Source organism: Pelmatolapia mariae, linkage group LG13 (genome assembly GCF_036321145.2).
Source record: "Pelmatolapia mariae isolate MD_Pm_ZW linkage group LG13, Pm_UMD_F_2, whole genome shotgun sequence".
NCBI lineage: Eukaryota > Metazoa > Chordata > Actinopteri > Cichliformes > Cichlidae > Pelmatolapia > Pelmatolapia mariae.
Genome location: NC_086238.1, coordinates 4,034,102 through 4,058,683, shown reverse-complemented (window position 1 = coordinate 4,058,683; position 24,582 = coordinate 4,034,102). Strand labels below are relative to the sequence as shown.

The window sequence follows — 24,582 nt, the reverse complement described above, 5'->3', positions numbered from 1 at the left end:
CAAAAAAATAATTAAAAGTCCAAAATTACCATAACAATTACGGACATGATGTGTGTATGTAAACTTATGACCACAACTCTAAATCCCAAAGTACGTGTAATACTGATACTGAACCAACATGTATCCTAGAGTTTTAACACTCTGGAACGAACCCCTATTTAAGTATGGGCAGTTTTTCAAAATCTAGCAAAAGCATTCTGCAGGGCCAAAGAATGTTTAACTGAAGTTGAGAAGGGAAAGTCAGGAAAAGGATACATAATGTAAAACAAGGACCAAGGAGAATCAGACCCAAGATTGAGAGAGAAGGGAGCGAAGAGCAGCAAGAGCAGAATGTAGATTTAAAATCTGAAAAACACAGACTGTATTTTAACATCTGTTCTATCTTTTTTTTCTATGTCTTATTCATCAACTGTCCAAAAAGAAACCAGAGTGAGATATAGGACCAGATGATTCTGGAAAGATGTTATCTCTGGAAGACAACAACCATTATTCAATAACTAATTAATGTCAAAACAACAGCTTTCTGTTCTTCTATAGTTCACACACTTGCAAATGCCTTTATTCCTCAAACCATACCAAGTTAAGGCAGACTCTTTACACATGTGCTGCGTACTCAAATGTGATTAATCACATAGCTGAATGTCCTGTATTACCCTATCACCACATCAAACAGACATCCAAAGGTTCTTCTGTGTTGTGAAAAGTGTGAATGCCAAAGAGCTGCAGAAAAAGAATGAACAAGAAAGACATTATATCAAGATGTAAAATTTAGCTGCTCTGGAGGTGCTCAAAAGAAAAACCATCTGTCAGGAAAATAATCAAGTGGACATTAACTTACTAAACGCCTCGCTTTCACTGTTTCTGTTCTAAAAAGACGACAGAAAATGTAACATGATAGAAAAAATATGGGCTATTATACCAAAAGCACAACCTTTGAAGTGTGTGTGTGTATGAACTCCAAGGTGCTCAGAAAAAAAACAACATTATACATAGACATTCACATATCACTTAAAGTCACTTTAGGCTGTGGTCCCACTTCTAACCCCAAGTCAACAAACACACATGGAACTCAGTAGAGAGTGAACGAGATGGAGCGGGGAGAGGCCAGTGGTTATTATGCTTGGACACAGGTTCTGTGCTGTTATATTCTTAAGTTTGGACTGGGCCTGGTTACAGACACAACTTCAACCACAAAGCGTCTCTTTAATTGGACCAAAGCGTAACAAAGTCCAGATGGCTTTAATGGACAATATTCACTGGAGGACACATTCCTCTTAGTCTTACTCTGCATCTGTGTCCTGCTTTCTCGCTCACACATATAATGCTCCTCAGTTTTTGTTTTTTATTCTTCTACATTCCTCATCACTGTTCTCCCACATTGTCATCCCCCCACTGTTAAACTTATTCTGTACCAAGATCATAATAACTTATTAATCATCATAACAATTCCAGATCTTGCTGATACCTCCCCTTTTCCCCCTCGTTCACAATGAAAGAGAATACATATACATATATAAGTAATGACTTACTTAAAGGTTTTTTAATATTTTGGTCCTAAAAAATCATTGGGTGTTTTCTAAGGGTAGGAACCATGACTGCAGTTAGCCTTGGCTTAGCCGAGCAGTGTGGTATTTTTTTGCAAACACCATAGTGTGCAGCACGCAGGTAGAGAGGAAAGACAACAGACAAAGTTAACTTTAAAAATAGACAGAACAAATACAGTTGCAGTTATTTGGTTGCAAATATGTATTAAACTTTGAATTATTTCAGCACCAGTTCAATTCAGTTTGTTTCTGGTGTTACACAGATTCATAAAGCTTGAGCTTCACTTACTACTATGTAATTTTCCTTTCAGAAAAAGGCGCATATCTTGCAAACCATCCAAAAATATCTAAAGGTCCACAGTTTACAGCCTTCTGTTACTGTTTAAGATGCAAATCTTGCAAACCCAATAAACATTAAACTGTGCAATAGAAGTCAGCCCTCTGGAGAGTCATCTATCAGCCATCTTTTATAAGCATTTATTTCTACTCAGGATAATAAGTAAATTATGAACTATTCCAAAATATACTGGACCTTACCAATAGGACACATCCAGCGGGTGAAAATACCGTCGGGAGATGAGGTCAGCGAAGAAGGACTCTGTTTCCCGACATGCTGTCCCATTGCCAATGACAACCCTACTACAGCTAATATGGACAAGATGAAGAGGAGAAAACTGAGGATTAAGAAAAAAAACATCAACCTCTGAAAAACTGAAAATATACAGTTCAGTGGACTTTATAACACCAAGAAAGCAGAAAAATACACAATCTGCACAGAAATGCTAGGATTAACAGTGACTCTTTTGTTGTAATACCTGTATTTTGTCATAAGGTGGCGTAATTTCTCTGCTTCCCTTTGTTGGTTTGAATTATGCAGGTACACAACATCAGTATGGAGAATCTGACCTTGGACAGATAAAAGTAGCGAGAGAGAGAGAGAGAGAGAGAAATTACAATATTGCTGATAAGGAACTATGATGACAACAGGAATTTAACAGACAAAGATGTATGCTATCAGGTTATGTCTCTTCCCTGTAAGTTGAGTACACAACCTATAATCCATCCAAGCTGCCCCAGAAAGTCAGTCGCTTCACTGCTTCATTAAAAGAGAAGTTTAGATCTGAAGCTGTGAAATGATGTGAGCCAGGAGACACAAACCTGTGACCACACCACACGGTATTTGATACTATTTAAGTGTGCCAGCATGACTTTTGGCCACACAACTGGTAACCCAGAGGGTGGGGCAATCCCTTGCCAGTTTGAGGGCACACCCACTGAGTGACAGTACAGGGTGGGCCATTTATATGGATACACCGTAATAACATGGGAATGGTTGGTGATATTAAAGTCCTGTTTGTGGCACATTAGTATATGTGAGGGGGCAAACTCCTCAAGATGGGTGGTGACCATGGTGGCCATTTAGAAGTCGGCCATCTTGGATACAACTTTTGTTTTTTCAATAGGAAGAGGGCCATGTGACACATCAAACGTATTGGTAATGTCACAAGAAAAACAATGGTGTGCTTGGTTTCAACGTAACTTTATTCTTTCATGAGTTATTTACAAGTTTCTCTTTGTTCATAGCCATTGACATGTCGAAGAGGTTAACACGTGAGGAGCGGATCGAAATTGTGTTGATATCTGGTGAACGTAGTAACCGGGTCATTGCAGCAGATTTCAATGCAAGACACCCTATGAGATCACCCATCTCCCATGCTACAGTTAGCAAACTGCTTGCTAAGTTTCGTGAAACTGGTTCAGTGTTGGATTTGCCAAAATGTGGACGCAAGAAAACTGTCACTAATGAAGAAACATCAGTGGCTGTCCTAGCTTCATTCAGCAAGAGCCCACAGCGTAGCACTCGCCGCATGTCACTGGAGAGTGGCATTAGTCAAACATCCCTTCAGCGGATATTAGCTACTCACAAATGGCACCCTTACAAACTCCAGCTACTGCAGCATCTCAATGAGGATGACCCAGATCGGCGCACAGAATTTGCAGAATGGGCAAAACAAAAATTGGAACAGGACCCTCAGTTCACGCAGAAGATTTTGTTCAGTGATGAGGCAAACATTTATGTGAATGGTGAAGTTAACAAACAAAACCACCGCTATTGGTCTGACACAAACAGACATTGGATGGATCCCTCCAAGACTGTTGGACCAACAAAAGTGATGGTTTGGTGTGGTATATGGGGTACAACGATAGTGGGTCCATTCTTCATCAATGGAAACCTCAAGGCCACTGGATATTTGAAATTGCTACATGATGATGTGTTTCCCTCTTTATGCACTGAAGCTGGCACGTTCCCTGAGTTTTTCCAGCAAGATGGTGCACCACCACATTATGGGTGCCAGGTCCGAGCATTCCTAGATGAACAGTTTCCTGGAAAGTGGATTGGTCGTCGTGGGCCAGTTGAATGGCCCCCAAGGTCTCCTGATCTGACCCCCTTAGACTTTTATCTTTCGGGTCATCTGAAGGCAATTGTCTATGGTGTGAAGATACGAGATGTGCAGCACCTGAAACTACGGATACTGGATGCCTGTGCTGGCATTTCTCCTGCGGTGTTGCTATCAGTGTGTGAAGAGTGGGAGAAGACAATCCAACACAATGGGCAGCACATTGAACACATTTTATAAGTGGTCAGAAACTTGTAAATAACTCATGAAAGAATAAAGATATGTTGAAACCAAGCACACCATTGTTTTTCCTGTGACATTACCAATACGTTTGATGTGTCACATGGCCCTCTTCCTATTGAAAAAACAAAAGTTGTATCCAAGATGGCCGACTTCTAAATGGCCACCATGGTCACCACCCGTCTTGAGGAGTTTGCCCCCTCACATATGCTAATGTGCCACAAACAGGACTTTAATATCACCAACCATTCCCATGTTATTACGGTGTATCCATATAAATGGCCCACCCTGTAGAATGGACACAGCACATACACATAATTGTCTGCACACAAAAAATAAACCCACCAGGTTCATGTCAACTCTATCAAATCTAGTGGTGCCTGGTTACACGGCAACCTTTCAGACAAAATCTTTGGCTTCATAATTTGCCCAGTAACAATTGGAAATGTGTGCCATTGCTATGTATATCCAGGTCTGTATTATCAATAGCAAAGGGAATTAAGCACAAGTGTCAGAAATTATAAGACACAAATGAGGGAAATAAAAATTCACTAGTCATAAATTTGAAAGGACACTTGAAAAGTGTGATCAAATACAGTTGGCAAAAACAATGACTTGAATTTATACTTAGTTATTGTATTAAAATATGACAATGAATTGCATTAAATAAAAACAAACCACCTTGGCACAGCTGTCCTCCGGAAATACAATGCACTGCAGTGCTCAAAACTTTCAAAAGGTTTAGGGTAAAAGGGTAAAAATACACTTCACTTTATAGTTAATGGACAAAGGTGCTCTTTGGAAAGGGCTACAATGATTACAATCACAAAAAGCCTTTAGAGATGCTTTTTGAGCAGCAAAAATGGATGTGGCTCATGGCTTTGTCTCCCAGTCAGATAACGACTCAAAAACATTTGTCGTTCCTGATGAAGAACTACATCTAGAAGACCGAAGTCCAAGACAAAGCCCTGATTTGAATCCCTAGGTAAATCTGTGGGATTCTCCCTGTGGGTTCTCTCCAGGTACTCCAGCTTCCTCCCACAGTCCAAGGACATGCAGTTAATGAGTTAGTGAGGTTAAGTTAACTGGCGATTCTAAATTGCCTTTATATTTCCATCTTTCTTCAACATCAATGTGATTTCATCATATCTTTAGCAATAAAATTTATTTTTAGTATTATTTGTGTAGGTACATGAGTATGCTTTTTATAGATGAAACTACACTGACTTGCAAAACCAAGTGATAGCTGACAGTGAGTCCACTTTTGTACATTTTTGTGTTTACTTACTAGTAGGTGAGAGAATTGCCAGCTTGCAGCCATGTCTGAAGCCAGGGTCCACCCCCATGATGACACAGCCTCTCACTGGACACACCAACAGGCGCTGGCGGAGGTTGCGCACAAACATGGCGATTGACTCCTTCTCCGCTGCACTCGTCAGCTTAGTCCTAAAGAGAGAAAATGCAAGATAGAGACAAACAGATAAGTTAAAGAAGAGAATGACAACATCAACAAAAGAGAAACTGAGAAAGGACCAAAATAGGAAATGGTGTAAATGGAAAAACTGATATTGGATGAAAAAACACTTTAAAATCCAAAATCCACTTACCTGTAACTCCTGGTGAGGAAAGGAAGAATAAGCCTTTTATATGAATCCTCCACTGCATTCCTAATGATTGCATGAAGTTCTTCTTTTGCAAATGTCTTCGGCCTCCACCTGCATTAAACCAGTGGGGGTAAAGAGTGCGTTCTTCTGCAAGGCGTTTCTACTGCTTAACATATTTTGTCAAAGCAAATGTGCCTTTGCAAACTGACTCTTGTGCTCCCAAGAGATGCTTTTGCAAATGTCATCAAAAACCCAATCTGTACAGAACCTTTTATTATAGTTTAAACCAGGTGGAGTGTTCTCCTTGTCATATTTGGTGGCACATAAGGAAACTACTCCTTTAATCATGAGAAATACATCTTATCATTAGAGTAACATTTTGTTTCCTTGCTTACAAGATGCCTAAGAATATATATTTAAAAATGGATAGCGTACTTTACAAATAGTACTTACAAACAACTGCTATTCGCTTCTTTTTTACTGATTATTTAAATGGCTATTTCAGAGTGGCAAAAAACAGAATTAGCAAAAGTTGAAGTTACCTAGAAAAGTGCTGTGCTACTCATGCTTCCCAAAACTAATATTAAAAAAGAATACTAAGAAAATATTCAAAATTATGAGAATTGTTGCTTTACTTTTTACAATAATTTCTCAATGTAAAATCTAATTTAAAGATACCTGAAGCATAAGTCAAAAATAATGAATGGATTGTATTAAATTTGGAGTATTAAAAAAATATATTAAATTTTCATTTTTGTCCTCTTGAAAAGCAATAATGACTCTCCAGCCATTTCTTAGTATTTCTATTATCGACTTCAGCCACAGGCAAAAACAGCCACAATACATACTGCACTGGTATCATATGTTCAGTTTTGTGCCTTTTGTACAAAAATCTTAAAGTCAACAACAGATGCCACACTTTCTGCCTTCTACGGTTCCAGTTTTGTATTAAAAATTTTAACAAAACATCATATGATCATGGCAGACATCAGTGTCAGTGAGTGTAACAGTGTTTGTGTATTACTTGTGTCTGACCTGTTGTTGATGCACCACCTAGTGAAGTCACTCTTCACCCTGTCGGGGATGTTCACCTTCACTGTCAAAATCTTGAGACTCTCCCCTCGGTTAATAGCCAGCGTCTGCACATATATGCACGCATGAGTGAAATACATATATTTCCACCAGTTACCGCACAGACAGTTAAACAAGACTCGCTGTTGTCCCTAAAACCAGCATCCACTGAAATCATAAATATTCAGATTAATTTATGTTTGTATATGTGATATACTTCATTTGAAGTATGATAAATAGCAACGGCTAGCAGAAATATTTTAGAAAATGTATATTTTATGTGTATATTTTGTTTTAAAACACATAAGGCTCTGTCGCTTTAGTGCATGAACACGCTTTACTCACACAAACATACAAAAAAGAGAAAATCTTTGAAATCTCAATACACGTGCGTTAAAAGTGATGAGCCTAGGAGTATATCCCGTGGCCAGGCCTGTTTTGCTGTGCGGTCGTTCCCCCCTCAGAGGAACTGTTACATGCTGTTAAGCAAACAGTAGTAAGTGTCTGACCTTTTCAGTGGGGAACCTTTAGCCTGCCATAGAACAGGGCCAAGAAACAAGACGTCAATCTGGAGCCCAAGCGGAAGAAGCAAGCTGACAAATGCCACCACCATGCCACCATCAGCACTGAGACCGCAAGGCCTTCCCCCCACCCGCACCCACACAGTGCCACAACCATTACCACTCAGCAGCACCCTCGGAAGGGATGCGCCCATATTCAACACACACACACACACACACACACACACACACACACACACACACACACACACACACACACACACACACACACACACACACACGCAAATAAAAATATAAAACACAGCTAATGGCATGGCAGAGACACGGATTAATGCAGCAAGTTTCCTTAAATAATGATGAAAGTTAAGATTTCTCCTGTGTTGACATGTTTCTCCCCAGGGCTGCCTCACTGACTATGAAGAGATTTCTCAAAGAATCTTTATCAAAGAACTAAAGTTTAAGAGGTAAAGCAGGCAAAACACTTCTTTATCTTGGAATTTAGGAAAGCCCATGAGTGAAATTAAAGCAGTAAATACAAAACAAAGCCTTGTTAAATCTGCGCTCTTGGGCTTTAATTATTTTGGGTAATTAAGAATGACATATACTTTTATAGTGTTATTCATACGACACTGTCTGACATCAACGTGTGTATCATCAACTAGAAATAAGAAAAGATTAATAAATTTTGTAGAAATTCAAGAATTCATAACACTTTAAGTAAATAGAAGCTGCACAGATAAACAACAGTCTATCTATATACACAACACTATTATGTATGATAAAGATATAATTCAAATATGTATTTCTTATAAATAACTGCAAAAATGCACAACTGTCCCAGAATTTTAGCTGCTGCTTCTAAGGTTTTATTGATATCACAAACTAAAGGGAGAAAAAAAGAAATCTCTCCATAGTGTAGTGGGTTACACATTCAACAGATCACCAGTTCAATTCCAGGAGAAGACACAAATTCCTTTGGTATTGCATCAGGAAGGGTATTCGGTGTAAACCCTTCAAAATCAAATATGCAGAGATACGTGCTGTGGCAAGCCTTGGTGAATAAGGGAGCAGCTGAAAGTAGCTTTCTGGAAAACAAACAAACACTAAACTCATCTTCCTTGTTGTTGGTATTTATTCCAAATTCAGCTATGGTGCCAACAAAAGTAAAAGATCTAAGTTCATCCAACAGCAATTTTTGTTCATGCTCAGGTTTTTTCTATAGCAGATGACGGTCCTCAATGATGATAAACACCAGTGTCTGGTGCTTCTCTCACTTTCTCTCAGTTTCTCTCTGAGTTGGGTCACTGATGGGACACACAGGGTGATCTGGAAGGAAGGGTGATGTGAGACAGAGTAAGAACTGTGTTTGTGTTTTAGATGGGCCCAGAGTGACAGGTAACCAAGTACTGGCCAAACCCTGACAAGACCAGACAGACCGTCTCTTCTAGATGCCCCTTATTCCTCCCACCAGCCCTGAAGGGAGGGCAGTCAGCCAACAACTATACTCTGTCTGTCTCCTTCTCTCTCTCACCCTTTCTTTAGAGGAATACTGTCATCAACACATCTATCCATCCGACATATCAAGGATAAACAAACAGACACACATATTCAGTGCCAGCTTGCAGACTTTTTGACTTTGTTGACACACACAGGACACGTTGAATATGAGTGACGAATGTGGTTGTATAACAGCTGAACAAAGCTGTCAGCAGAATGCTCAATATTCCTATACAAGTGAAGGCCAGTAGGATTAGAAATACAAAACTGGGCATATAATGGTCTGGATAAACAATAACCAGTAAAGTATATGGAATAATAAAACAAAAGTATCTTTTTTAAGCTTTGTAAGGAACACTTGGATGAAAGTTTCCCATTCTCACTGTCGCACAGTGACGTGTTCTCACTATTGGTGACATGTCACTTGGTTTAGGCAAAGGTAGCGAATAAATACATTAGGTGCAGAGCGTGAGGGAGGAAGGAGACAGGACACCTGACGTCCACTCATAATCACTGATTACACAGACTTTGTACTACCCAGGTGGCAAAATAACATATTTTATATTTGACACATGAATCTGATTCAATATACCGCAAGTTGTACAAAGTTACAAAATCCTCAGAGCATCTTGGGCATTAAAACCATTACATAAACTCAAATATACCACATGTACAGTACACACACACACACACACACACACAAACAATTTTGCAGTACAAAATGTGACCATACAAATAAACTTGTTTTTCTCCGCCTGTCCATCAAAAACAAGTGTTTAATTGATAAAACAGTTCCATTTACCCAAGCTTCTCTGCAGGCAAGCCCCAGACTGGAGCGCTGAACTACCATTTGATCACAGCGCAAATCGCATTAAAAACAGCCCACTGCATGTTTAACAAATCTTCCCTGGCATACTCGAGAGCATAGCAGCTGCTAATAGCTATAAGGTAAACGTGTACCCTTCAAAGAAGGCCTCAAATCATGTTAGTCGGAATTAAATCTGAGCTAAAGAGGGCACAGCTTAGCCTGGTGTGTGGTGTGCTCTTACAAAACTGAGGAAGTTGGACAAGTGAAGAACAAAAGAAAAAGTGGCAGGCGCAAAAAACTATCAGTAGATGAACAGTAACCGAAAGTCGTATCATTAGGAAACACTAACTAGAGATTTTGAATGTCCTTCATGAAGCCTGGAGAACTATTCCTGAAGACTACATAAGTTTGCCTTAGAGAGTTCAGGCTGTGTTGAAGGATAAAATGATACCGACTTTCGAGCTTGTTGAAATTGTACAAATTCTGCTTTTGTCTTATATATGCTACAATAAATCACTGTACTTTTTCCCCCATTTTCACTCATAAGAAATCATAAGAAAAGTTGGATTTTTTTGTGCCTGAAATCATTAGCTGATTAACCAGACAACAAAAAGTACTGAATTACTCATTTATTCCTATAATTTGTTTATATTTTCAGCCCTTTTTTCAAGAAAAGTTGAAAAATGCCAAACCAAAAGGTTTCAACTTCTAAAGTTCAGGAATGCACTCTTTTCCTTCACTTCATGTGGTCATAAAAATCAGTGACATGGATTTTAGAAGGCAGCACGAGAAAAATCATCCACCATATCTGGTATTATGGATTCAGAATTAAACTTGTCATTTCAAGCCCGCACTTTTGAATCAAGGTGAACACCTAATGTTCAGATGTTACCTTCTTGCTTAATTCTTTTCCTTAATGTATTTAACTTTGACGATGAATTAAAATGTACCAACACCAAAACTTAGAATCCCTTTTATGTGTTACTTCATTAAGGAGATTAAAATTCTGAAGATGTACTTTCCATGCTACCTAATTTTGTTTTCCACCACAGGAGATCTAAAATTCCACACACCCTTAATACAATGCCTTGCCCTTTATTTTTAACAAACTACCAGAGCTGGGGCTTAATAAAAATGTGCTAAAGCAAACGGGCAAGTGTGTGCTCACACACATGCCTCCTGTCAAAACACATCTCCCACCTGCTCCCCCTAACTGCCAACTTGACGGCTAGAAAAGGTTCATATTAGCTGGAATCTGACAGCTTGCAGGGTCACAGCAGCCTGTGGATTAACGCTCCGTGACAAAGGCGAGTCATCGAATTAAAGGCCTTGCATAGAAAGGGGAGGAGAGGCGCAAAGCGGAGGTGATGAGTGGATTGGAGGGCTGACGTTTAGTCAGAAAAAGAGGGAGGCAGAGTATCGCGAAGCAGGAGAGATAAGTGACGGAAGCACCTCAGCACCACTCATCTGTCCACGCTCTGCCTTCCCTTACTGCCCCCCACTCCTTCTCCCCGTCCTTTTGTCCGCCTGTGGGCCCAGCAGCAGTAGCTGTCACTACAGGAGAGCGCCTGTCAATCAAAGCTCCCTAATCCAATGGCATGTCGGCAGGGGACATGTCACATATGTTAAGAAGAGAAAATGAGGGGACTCACAGGGTGCGCTTGTGTGTGAGCAAGTGTGTGTATGCACGTGCGTATGCGATTAAATGACTGTAGGGCAGAGAGCGGTTGCCAGAGAGTGTGGTGTGGCAGAGACAGCAGATGATGGAAGCTGTGGTGACACATGAGGCCCGGGCCCAACTCTGAGTAACCCACCAGTCACTAGAGGGACAGAGGGGGAGCAGAGGATGTGGTGCAAGATGCAGGAGGGCTAAATATGAAGGCACAGACAAGGCTAACTGTGACTGACATGGCTAGCATTCAGAAGTGGCATGCATTAAGCAGACAGAAATGACACAAGCAGATGGTGTGCATTTGTTCATGTTTATGTGCATGTGTGTGTATTTGAGAACTAGGATAGTCAAAACACACTCCACAGCTGTAAATGACCTTTATGATCATCAAGAAGACTTGACTTATTTGTTGCTTTTCGAGTTTATTTGTTTTGTATGTATTTTCTCTTATGGCTGGGTTATTACTTGTCTCATTAGTTATATCATAAAAGTAAAGGTGTTAGAAGGAGTAATTCCAGTCGAGGTAAAAAATAGGCACAAGAAAAAGTGTGAGTCTCAGCAGCGTAAATGTATCTTACAAATAAAGCAAACTGTCATTCTTTTTGTTTGGTTTTCGCTGTAGAGCAATTTTAGCCCACCCTTTTCCGCAGAATTGTTCAAATTGAGCTACAATGAAGGGTTTTCGAACATGAACAGCCTATTTAAGGTCATGCTAAAGCCTTTCAATTGGACTTAAGCTTGGACTTTGACTAGGCCATTCAAAACCTTTAATTTGTTTTTTTGTTTAAGCCATTCAGAGGTGGACTTTCAGGTATGTTTCGGATAACTGTCCCACTTTGTAACCCAAGTGTACTTGAATTTCAGGGCACAAACTGATGGCCAGACATTCAGGATTCAGAATTTATGGTTTCATCAAATACAAGTTACCCAGGTCCTCAAACAGCAAAGTAGTCCCAGACCACCACATTTCTACCACCATGTATGCCTGTTGGCACAATACTCTTATTATGAAATGCAGTGTTAGTTTTATGTCAGATGTAAAAGGAGTCAAAACCCCCAAAAAGTTACATTTTTGTTTCGTCAGTCTACAGAATATTTTCCCAAATGTCTGTGAGATTATCGTTTATTTATTTATATAGCACATTTAATTACAAGAGCAACGTTAACCAAAGTGCTGTACAAAAATACAAAATAACTAGTACCAAATAACTTATAATATTAGTACCAAACACCAAATACCTCTCATACTGTATTAAAAGCCAGTGAATACAAATGCGTTTTAAGATGAGATTAAAAAAGGTTGACAGTAGTTGCCTGTCTGATGTGTAGGGGTAGATTATTCCACAGTTTAGGTGCTACGGCCCCAAATGCTTGATCACCTCTGTGAACTAGCCTTGACCTTGGTATGGCTAAAAGCAAAAGCTCATTTGATCTAAGAGATCTAGAGGGCGCATATTGCTGCAAGAGGTCAGACAATTGCCCAGGAGCCTGTCCATTCAGGGGCTTTGTAAGTCAACAATAAAATTTTAAAGTCAATTCTGAAGTGAACAGGGAGCCAGTGAAGAGAGGCAAGCACCGGCGAAATATGTTCACATCTTTTAGTTCATGCAGCTGCAGCATTTTGGACCAACTGCAGTCTTGCAAGGCAGGTCTGGCCAACTCCAACATATAAGGAATTACAATATTCCAGCTGGGATGTAATAAAAGCATGGATTACCCATTCAAAGTTTTTAAAAGATAAAAATGATTTCACCTTAAAAGCCTCAGTTTGAAAAAAGACCGATGTACAACTGAGCTAATCTGTTTTTCACAGGTGAAATTGCTGTCAAATATAACTTACAAATTTTTGGCATGCAGCTTAATAAAAGACTCAAGACTGCGCAGGTTAAAATGAGAGGTGCTGGGATTGACACTTGGTCCAAAGATTATCACTTCAGTTTTGTTGTCATTAAAGTTAAAGAAGTTAGAGGCCATCCGGGCTTTAATTTCACCGAGACACTGAAGTAAGGACTCCAGTGGAGCAGGACAGCTTCTCTTCAGTTGAAGACAGATCTGAGTGTCATCGGCGTACGAATGGAAACAAATGTTATATTTTCAAAAAATTAGACCTATGGGCAGCATATAAATAGAGAATAAAATTGGCCCCAGTATAGATCCCTGGGGAACACCACAAGTAAGGGGAGCTGAGGAAGAGATAAAAGCTCCAAAGCTCACAAAGAAAGTCCTGTCAGATCGGTATGACCTGAACCACTCTAATGGAATGCCCTTGATGCCGCAATGCTCCAACCGTGAGATCAAGATGCTGTGGTCAACAGTATCAAAGGCAGCTGTCAGATCCAAAAGCAAAAGCACAGCTGAGTCTCCTGAGTCAGAGACTAATAAAAGATTGTTAAGAACTTTTAAAAGTTCAGTTTCAGTGCTGTGAATAGCTTTAAAACCAGACTGACACCTCTCAAGAACATTGTGTCTGTTTACAAAAGAACTAACACAATCTTTTCCAAAATTTTCAATTGGAAATAGGTCTGAAATTTGAGTGGACAGAGGAATCGGGATTAGGTTTTTTTTAAGTAAAGGCTGTACATGTTTAAAACAAGCTGGCACAACACCTAAAGTAAGGCTGCTGTTAAAAATCCTTAAGATGTCAGAAATCTTTTTTTTAATGTGTTGGAACAACATCATTCGGACAAGATGATGTCTTCATGCCATTACATAGTTCCTCCACCTGATCAAAACTGATAAAACATCAGAGCAGGTGAATATTTTAGAAAGGTCATGTGAAAGCAGGGCAATCATAAATCAAAGCTGTTTTATGTTATTGATAAAAAACTGCAAGAATCTTTCACAGGTTTTTGAGGAACTATTAATACGAGAAGCTGGGGAAATATTCAGAGCAGAGTGAATAATTGGGAAAAAAACCCTGAGGATTGTTGGAACTGTTCTCAATAACATTAGAAAAAAACACTTTGACTTTTCTGCTTTTACGATTTCCTGATACCTGTACAGACTGTCTCTCAGCATGAGAAAAGACACCTGCAGCCTTTTTTCCACTTACGATCAGCAGGCCTGCACTCTCGTCTGGCTGAACGAGTGGCCTCATTTATCCATGATCCCATGGGATCATTTATCCATGATCCCATGGGATCATTTATCCATGATCCCATGGATAAATGAGATAAATGAACCATAAATGGATTATGGTTTCAAGCTCATAGTTTTAAAAGGAGAAACCATCAAGGACAGCTCTGCATTTATCATAAAAATTAGATGTCATCTCCTCGGTACTAGAGCCAGGGGGAGATCTTAAAACTTCTTTAAAAGCAATAGAAAATTGTTCTGTTGTTGATGGCTTGAACACACGACAATGATGTGTTGGAATAAAATGTGTAAAATGGCAGTGAGATAAAGATATATCAAAAACAACAGGACAGTGATCAGAAGAAACAGTGTCACATATTTCCGTGTTTAGGACCAGTAACCCTAAAGACATCACAAGATCCAACGCATGACCCTGTTTCTGGGTTGGCCCCGACACAAACTGAGCAAGACTGAAGGAGTATATCAAACTTAAAAAGTCTCTGGCCAGGGGATTGGAGGGACAACGTGTGTTGCCCCTCCAATACCCTTGTTGTCCCTCGTGAATATTAAAATCTCCAACGATTAATATTTGATCATAGCTTGGCACGATACCAGCTAAAAAGTTTGAAAAGTCTTGAATAAAATCATTGTGATATTTTGGAGGTCTGTATACAGCTGCAACACGTGTTGGGCAGGGATGCCCCAATTCAAACATCAAAAGTTCAAAACCTGAATGAGAGTCAGTTAAGAGTTGTTTGCATGCGAGCTTCTCCCTAAAAACAGCCGCCATTCCACCACCACGCCCAGTCATCCTCGGCACGTTAAGAATTAAAATCAGCTTTCCTAAAAATGAGTTTAATCACAGTTAATTCACGATATTATAATGGGGCCAATTACTTTTTCACATAGGTTTAGATGGCATTTTTTTCCCTTAATAAATGAAATCATCCTTTAAAAACTCTATTTTGTATTTACTCTTGTGAAATGTATGTAATATTAAAATGTTTTCTGAAAAAGGAAAATAGTATTAGTAATAGCACTATATATGCACTGTATCAAAGCCAAAATAAAAATATCCCAAACTCTAAAATATTCAAAGGACTTAAACTGATTGTTTGTTTTTTTGGTGTCTTGGCAGGCAGTTATAGCTAAAATGTAAAGAGAAATGTTTATTACAAAAGCACTCGAGCAAAATTTTAAGCTAGCAACCACACTCCAAACAGTTACGCTTCTGCTATAAAATGTATTTGCACAAAACTTTTAAGGTAGGTTGCAGACAATTCTTAAAAGGATAATTAAACTTCCTACCTGATGGGGTTGGATACGTTGGATGTTACAGGTGAAGTCAAAGTAGAGTTGGAACTTGTCAATGTCCTTGTTTTTATTTTGCTCGGGACCTGCTTTTGTTTTGTGGCCTTGGACAGGTTTCGCCTGTTCCTTTTCCTTTAATGCCGACTTAGACACAGAAGACTGTATGCTTACAAAACTTTTCTCACATCTGGCACAAAAAAAGAAAGACATACAATATTAATAATTCATGAAGATACAAGAAAAATGAATTAGATTTTATGTGTATGTAGACAGATTCCTACAATGTCTTCACATAGGTGAGTGTTTCAGGATCTTTGGCCATCATATCAGCCAATATGTGCTCCACACCTGTAGCCACTTCTTCCACTGATGACAGACCTGTCACACATATACACACATCAATAATGTACTTTAATGAGTCTATAAATCTTTAAGAATTTAGAATGTGATTTTGTGTGTCTTCATCTGCATTTAATAACCATTTAAATCATTGGGTAAGCATTGGCTGATTCAAGCAATACACAAAACAGCACAGACCATGACAAGAGTGTGCACATGTTTATCAGTTACCTTCAGTACCAGGTTTTATCCATGCCCTTAAATCTAGAGTGTGTGGTGTGTTCATCAATGCAGAAGCAGCGTCCTCAAGGCCAAGTGCTTTGGCCCTGCGAGCTTTTGTCAGCTTGCTGCCTTTCTTATAGGGGGAGTACTGCAGGCAAAAACACAAACACTGGACTGAGCTAGCTATTAGTGTGAGAGCCCTTTTCATGTGTGGAGAGTCAAGAATGAGCTAATCTTATTACAGTTAAATGATGGATAACACTTTGGAATACAAATTTGATTCTGACCACATGATCCAGTTCATCAGCTGAACGGCAGCTCCTCAGGTTTTGTTCCAGTTCAGCTGTTAACACACCATCTTTCTTCAAGGTCTGAACCACAGACTGAGTCCTCTTCGCTAAAGAACTGAAGAACAAATATACACATAGAAGAAAGACAGATTATCAACTGTGCAGGACAAACACACAGAAATCAGACAAATACAAATCAGCCACATGCAACTATTTCAGGCTTTAAAGCTTGACATATAGCACCATCTAGCTGCAGGACTCAGTACAGTCAGCTCATGTGGTTTCACAAATATAATTCCAGTATTCTAAAATGGTCTTTCCATGCTTTTAACATATTGAGGGCATGAGTAGTGTAAGTAGTATAAGATCCATCCATCCATCCATTCATCCATCCATCCATCTTCTTCCGCTTATCCGGGGCCGGGTCGCGGGAGCAGCAGCCCAAGCAGAGAAGCCAGGATCTCCCTCTCCCCAGCCACCTCCTCCAGCTTGTCCGGGGGAACACCCAGGCGTTCCCAGGCCAGCCAAGAGATATAATCTCTCCAGCGTGTCCTGGGTCTGCCCCAGGGCCTTCTCCCGGTGGGACATGCCCGGAACACCTCACCCAGGAGGCGCCCAGGAGGCATCCTTGTCAGATGCCCAAACCACCTCAACTGGCCCCTTTCAATGTGGAGGAGCTGCGGCTCTACTCAGAGCCCCTCCCGAATGGCCGAATTTCTCACACCATCTCTAAGGGAGAGGCCATCTCCCTTAGAGATAGGGTGAATATGAATCTTATGAAAGTATAAGATATAATTTCTTTTGTTTCATTTAACATCTTACATTCACTTACCATAACTCCTCATAAACCATCTGGACATCTCGAACAGCGTCAGCATCCATGTGGTTAATCATGTCTTTCCTGTAGCGCACCATGAACGGCACAGTGTTCTCCTCACGAAGCAGCATAATGATGTTTGCACATACCCATCGCTCCACACATGTCAAGTGGGACAACACCTGGGAGGGAATCACACACACAGGAATTGCAACTCTGCATCTGTACATGCATATATACACACACAGTTAAGCAGGTAGGCAGAAAGACACAAATTAACCTTCAACAGAGAGCATTTGATTATATTTGATATGCAGAATTCTGGATCTTTGTGTGTATTAACTGATCACTGGTTTTTAAATATGTCAGTGTGCATTAAGAATGGCTACTTGTATACTTATGATTTTCAAACATCAGTAATGCAATACACTAAATTTGAAAAAGCAGTTGTGACTTTTTTAAAGTGGCATTTCTCTTCAGTAGCTTATCACCAAAACTGCATATGCGAATCACTGTCACATAGCCTAATTTAATTCTTGAGTCACAACTTTATGCAAATGAAGGTAGAAATATGCTTTTTGGCCAGGTGGTGGTGGTCACCTTCAAACTGTTCGTTTATTAGAGCATTTATTTTCTGTCTGAAACTAAGCTAGGTGTATTTTAACCACCTGACAAAAAACAAACAACAAAAGAAACAATTCCCACATAATATATAAAAATACCTCTATCAAGTCCCAGTTCATATTGAGTTCATTCCTCAAAGAGTGCGCTTCAGATGATGGTAAGTTAGTCGGCTTTCCCATGCAGGCAGCACTGGTCTTTTGTTTCTTTAGACAGGGCTCATCAAAAGTAAAATCCTCCGCATCTACTTCCTCTTTCTTCACTCCAAGCCCAGCTTGTGAAGACCCCTCATCTGCCCATCTGTCTCTCTGATAGGATTCTGACACAATAAATGACACCCTCTACAAGAAAAGAAGTGAAAGAAAGGAAAACAAGGACAAGATGAAAGAAAACATAAAAATGAAAACACGAGACATTTAAAACATGGACATTTTCTGCAGACATCAACTCAGAATGTAAATATTGATGTGTAGTACATTGTCCAGTTTTATAAGTTTTTAATACTATAAATACAGCCACAGTTTTGTGTAATTAATGGGTCACAAAAGTTAACTTATAAATACATCCTAATATGTTTCATTTGGCTGTAATTATAAACACTGAAAATTTGCCTTACCTCTTCCTTCGTTCTGAAACTTGTCCCACTCTCTTCAGCCCCCGTTTCCTCTGGACACTCAGTTTGAATTCCTCCTGTTTTCGCTCTATAATCATTATCCACTTTTTTCCTCTCCATTCCAGCCAACACTGAGGCTTCAGAATCCTTTGGACTTTTAGCAGCCTGTGTTTTTCGTCCTGCTGCAGGTTTACGTGGTGCCCTTAGCTTAGGTTCTTTAGGCACTTTGGGAGCTTTAGGTTCTTTGGGTGCTTTTGCCTCTTTTGGTTTTGCAGTTTTCTTGGCAGTTGTTTTCTTTTCATCAGTTGCAGTACCTCTAGCAGTTTTGTTGGGGGCTTTTGACTTTGGCTTCGGTGGCCTCCATTCCTCAGCATCCTCATCGCTACTCGCCGTTTGGGAAAAAGATCTGATGGTGGAGTAAAGAAAAAGAACAAAATCTGTCAATTATAACACCAGAACCAAACTTGACCCTTTCTAATAACTTTATAATGTTTTTCACAGGTGTTTAATGGATTAATAGTTAGTAACATGCAAGCAACCCGAACAATTAGTGACATATTTAACATTTAACACGTAATACCCCTTTCTAAGGCCTCACAAAGAAGGCCTTAAACTTCAAATGATCCAAAATACAACACCTGTTTTGTCACTATAACTAAAATAGAACAAATATAACTTTTAAAAGCGCTTCATGTTATTTCCCTTAATGTCATTGTCTAGGAATCCGTTTCCTGATTGGTCCATTAAAGTTTAAAACACATTACACACAGTAACTATTAAAAAATAGATTAATACATGTTACGTATTTATCTTATTAATAGAATTAATACTATTACAGATGATGTCTGTTGCAAAGAAAGCTATTGTAAGTTTATATCTGTAGATGTCAGTTAGCAATTTCGAAGACATTAGGGTTTAAGTGACCTTAGCCTGTGCCTGTCATGTCTTCCTATGTTTTCATCAGTTTTGATTATTTTAAATGTACAGCACTTTGGTCAACAGTTGTTGTTTTAAATGCTATATAAATAAATTTGACATTGACTTAGATTATCATAAAGGACTAGCTCTAGACTTTGTGAAATTTGTTTGTTGTCTGCATGCCATCTTATCCACAAGATCCTGAAATTTTAGTATCTTAAAATTACCAAAAGCAGAACATACAGAAATCCACTACTTTGTATTATTGACCATCCCGTAAACAGCTTCGATTTAAACCACATAATGCATTTTTTTAAGCTTCAGTTTGTGAAGCTATGATGTAATTCACTTACTGCACACTAATTTATAACTCTCAAGGGCTTTTTCATTGAATAGAGAAATCTTTTAAAATACAGGATTTAACAAATGTTTTAAGCAACCTGTTATAAAAACAATGAAACATTATTTTTCTGCTCCTGACCACAAATACTGTACGGCCCTACTGAGTGGGTGAAATGAACGAGTAAAAACCACTTACAGGTCGGAGTCCACATCTTTGTACTTTACAGCGTTGACAGTAGTCGCTCGGGGTCTTCGCATCATCTTTTAGAGAAAGTATTTTGGTAAGAAGCATTACATCAAAATTCATCGTTAAAATCATATCACATCGTGTAAAATTAACTGGCTTTAACAATAACAGTGCGCTGTCAGTGCCGCTGGGCGAGAGTTAAGTCGCTAAACAATACTCAGCCCACTGTATTCAACCATAAGACCATTTATTTTTGCTGAACTTGAATTGTACGTGTCTGCTAGCTAACAACAGAATCGACGTTATGTTGGTTAGCTGTTTCAAATTTGCCGCTACATGATGAAGCAAGCAACGTTAATGGCATAACGAAGCATTTTAATTCATGACACAATTTTTCCGACCGGCATAAAGCGTGACTTCCTACTATACCTTTATACTGTTGATAATACTCAAACTATTTGTGGTTATTGCGCTGGAATAGCACTTTGTGCAGTTCAATGACTGCTTCCTGCAACAAAATGGACTGAGCCAATCACAGCAACCAAAAGTCTTAAAGGGCCAGAGACTCTTCTTCCTTGTATTTGTTGTGGAAGGTGCACACTGCCACATACTGCAGTGGAGTGGTCAAACTCATTTTAGCTGAGGGGCCAAGTACAGCACAGTCTCAGTTTCGTGACTTGTGAATTTGTGAATTGTAAACGAGAGTATGTTTGCAGCTGGCTTCATGGCATATGTAATTGTAAGTTTCCCTTTCAGAAGGAGATTCGTTTGTCCTTTTTAACCTGTCCTGTCGGGCAGCTTTTGCAATCTGATTTATTATCTGAATTTACTGTTTCGCCAAAACTATTCACTTTTCCAAAATTAGCTTAATAAATTCTCTGTATCTCTAGCCTCTTGTTTATGGTTACCTTTTTCTTTTATCTATTTATGTAGTCATTTACTTTTTTCTTTTTTTTTCTTTTTTTTCTTTTTTTTTTACAGTTTTTCTCCATCGCTTTGGCTCAGTTCTCACAGCAGAAATGTCATTCTCGCTACTCTTTATGCAGAACTCAAATCAGTGATGCATATTCTCACTCATATAAGACATTCTCATTGTTTTTACACACATTGCTATTGTGTCTACATTGTTTCTACATTGTTTCTACATATACCTCACTACTATAGGTATTTGTTTCTGTGTTGATGCACTTCTCAATAGTCACTTTTCTGAATTCTGAATCCTCTGTATGTATGAATATGTATGAAAGAGCAAATACACTAACACTATGTCAGAGGTTTACTTGCAACCAATAGAAATGCATACTTGACATGGATTTGAACTGACATTTGGGGAATGTGGAGGCCATATGACTACAATGTTTTTCCAGTCTTCTACTGTCCAGTTTTTGTGAGTCTGTGCAAACTATAGCCTCAGTTTCCTGTTCTTAGCTGACAGGACTGGCCTCCAGTTTGGTCATCTGTTGCTGTAGCCCATCTGCTTCAAGGTCAGATGTGTTTGCTTTCAGAGATGCTCTTTTGCATATCTTGCTTGTAACATCACTGTTGTCTTTCTAAAAGCTCGAATTAGTCTGGCCATTTTTTTCTGACCTCTGCATAAAGTTTTTCTCCATTTCTGTAAAAAGTCCTTCACATTTCATTATGTGTCTGAACACTTTACTCTATATTAGGCCTATATTTTTGCTGTACTCTTTTGAAAGGCAATAAGGTTTCAATCAAAGTGAAACAAACAAAACAATTTGATGTCTAAGTCTAAAATAGTGACGAAAGCTTTGTAGTCATTCCTTGGAGAGTTGAAGGTATTGACTGACTTTCATGAGTGTAAGTCGGGCCATGAGCTCCAGCCAACTGAACGTGTTCAGTTACAGCAACCATGAAATAAAGAGATGCTGAAAAGTAGTGATGGCCAAACAAAGCTTTCTGAAGCACTGAAGCTTGTTTTTAAAAAAGTTCATTGCTCAAAGCTTTTCAACAGTCCTCTCTGGTGACATCTGGTGGGCAAAAATATGAAGAACAGCTTGAATCGAGAAATTAAAATGAGCTGCTTCATTAAGATTGTCTACTCTACAGAGTGGAGTTCACATTTCTGTCTGATATTGGGGCACCCTTGTGTTGCTTTGAACGTGTATTTTTTTGGGTGAAAAAATTATGTGTATTTGTTTAATAAATAAACTTTCCTTATTTAAACATGTGCCATGGTGTGGTCTTTCTTTGCTTGTGACTTCTTGATGTTGGTAAACACAATAGATGAAAAAAAATATATAATAATGTACAACATTAGTATGCAGTATGCTTCTGCTGTGAGGTACTTTAATCACTTATACATATATACATCTTATACATATTTTTGACCTGGGGGTAGAATTGATTCTGAACTGGAAAGTGAAAATGCTTGCAGTGGCGATTCTTTTGTTTGTCCAACTGAACATCCAACAATTTAAAATCAACTGCTGCACTGTGGTAATATTTTGTACACAGCCAAAAGAAGTCCAATGTCCAAAAGTTGTGTTTTATGGTTTATTTATCCAGTTTGGCAAGCAATGAACAAAGATCCGTTTTTGTTGCTTCCTGCTGCTTCTCCTGCTCTGGTAAAAACCATAGGCCCACCCCAGTCCATGCTGGTCCTATACCAGTCCCTTTACTGATAGAAAATGGCTCTACAGTTCTTCCTGGCTGACTTAAGATAAACAACGAAACAAAAAAACAAAAAAATGAAGCAATTATTAACCTACAAATAAAACTTGTAATTAAACCAAAAATCTAAATAAACTAACAACAAACTTTAACAAATTTCAAAATACTAAAAATAAAGATTAACTAGCTCCAGCCCCTGATTTGTGCATCCAATCACAATTACTTTAAAGTTTCTAAAAAAGGAGCTATTCCCTCGGGCAGGTCCTTAAACGTCGTTAATGATGTTATTTTGTCAAGATGATGCTTCCAGTAGCAAAAGAAGTTTTGCCACTGGCCTTTCCAAAACACTGGTCTTTGTTTTTAGTTTCACAGAATGCACCAAGCCTTTTGCGTCCTGGTGTACACTTAAGACTTTCACCATCATCCATGATCCTTTTGGAGCTGTAGCGTCTGCAAATCACGACAAAATCTCCAGGCATAAGACATCTTTTAGTCCTCGTCCATTTTTGTCTTTCTTGCATCAGAGGTAGGTACTCAGAAAGCCATCTTTTCCAGAACAGTCCTGCCATGTACTGTACCTGTTTCAACCGTTTCCTGACAAGAAGCTCACTTTGATCAAACAGTCCTGGTGGCAAAACTGGTTTGTTTTTCAGCAACAACAAATGATTGGGTGTTAGTGCTTCAAGATTATTTGAGTCATCTAAAACTCTAGTAATGGGCCTGTTGTTCAATATATCTTCAACTTCACAGAAGACTATTTGGAGTTCCTCATCATTCAAAACTTGTTCTTAGAGAACTGAGACTAAAGTACTAGTTATACTATCTGAGAGTATAACTGGTGAGTCTGAAATTTACTGTTAATGATGAACCTCAGAGAAGCATGATAGACAGTATCAACCATTTGAAGACACTGAGCAGAAGCATTCATATACATAATATCTACATAATCCAACACAGGTAAAAATGTTGCAGCAAGAAGCCGCTTCTTTGCATAAAAGGAAAAAGACAACTTATTTTGAAATTTAAAAACTCAGTTTCTCTACATGTGGTTTGAAGGTGGTTTAATTTGGAAAACAACATGAGCTTTGTTTTGTCTGCATTGAGAACATATTTAAGCTGAAGTAATGAATGCTGGACAACAAAAAAAGTCTTTCTGTAAGAAATCAATGCCTTGCACAAGAGTTGAACCACAGCTGTAAATAACCGTGTAATAACAACAGAAACATTCATAATAATGAAATGTTTATGACCCGGCCCACGTCGACCGCGAAGGCCGGGTCCTCCGAAGGATGCGGCCTAGGAATTAGGACACAGCTAGTGCATATGCTAGTGGCTAATCTAGCAAACGAATGAACAGAGTGATTTTAGATGTTGTAGAACTATAAGATTTTTTTAGCTGTGTGCCTTTTTCATAATAGTGACACAGATGCTCCACCTCAAGTCACTACTGCGCAGACTCTAGCTCCAAAAGTGCAACATGGCAGCTCCTACTGGCTTCATTTGTGCACAATGGGAGGAAGTGGTGTTGCGTTGTGCATCTTTTATACAGTCATTAGTCAGCCATTTAACTTTGTTCCTTTCTCTGTGCAGGAAGTCCATAAAGCTCTTAAAGTATTAGATCATAGAAAATCTTCAGGACCCGACTTAATAGATGCTTACTTCTTGAAACTGGCAGCTGATTTTGTAGCAGAACCTGTTGCAACTCTTTTCAACCGCACACTGGATATGAATGAAATTTGCTCAGTATGGAAATCAGCTTTTGTTGTCCCTCTATTAAAAGGGGGCGACCCAGCAGTTTTAACTAATTATAGACCAATATCTAATATGTCTGTGCTGGCCAACGTTCTTAAAGCTCTTGTG

At 39.0% G+C, this 24,582-nt stretch overlaps 1 protein-coding gene across 1 annotated transcript in view; it reads right to left on the bottom strand.

Annotated features, from left to right (window-relative positions):
* Positions 1 to 20,596, bottom strand: part of srbd1 (S1 RNA binding domain 1) — a 57,694-nt gene extending 37,098 nt beyond the window's left edge. Inside the window, exons 1-14 of the mRNA XM_063491442.1 lie at positions 20,521 to 20,596; positions 20,101 to 20,165; positions 18,648 to 19,050; positions 18,133 to 18,372; positions 17,426 to 17,592; positions 16,591 to 16,708; positions 16,313 to 16,451; positions 16,024 to 16,120; positions 15,740 to 15,929; positions 6,823 to 6,926; positions 5,791 to 5,898; positions 5,472 to 5,629; positions 2,360 to 2,450; positions 2,082 to 2,189 (exon numbers count right to left, since the gene is read on the bottom strand). Of these exons, the coding sequence (XP_063347512.1) occupies positions 2,082 to 2,189; positions 2,360 to 2,450; positions 5,472 to 5,629; positions 5,791 to 5,898; positions 6,823 to 6,926; positions 15,740 to 15,929; positions 16,024 to 16,120; positions 16,313 to 16,451; positions 16,591 to 16,708; positions 17,426 to 17,592; positions 18,133 to 18,372; positions 18,648 to 19,050; positions 20,101 to 20,165 (1,988 nt within the window). The 5' untranslated portion in view covers positions 20,521 to 20,596. The remainder of the gene's footprint in view (positions 1 to 2,081; positions 2,190 to 2,359; positions 2,451 to 5,471; positions 5,630 to 5,790; positions 5,899 to 6,822; positions 6,927 to 15,739; positions 15,930 to 16,023; positions 16,121 to 16,312; positions 16,452 to 16,590; positions 16,709 to 17,425; positions 17,593 to 18,132; positions 18,373 to 18,647; positions 19,051 to 20,100; positions 20,166 to 20,520) is intronic.
* Positions 20,597 to 24,582: the final 3,986 nt, after the last annotated feature.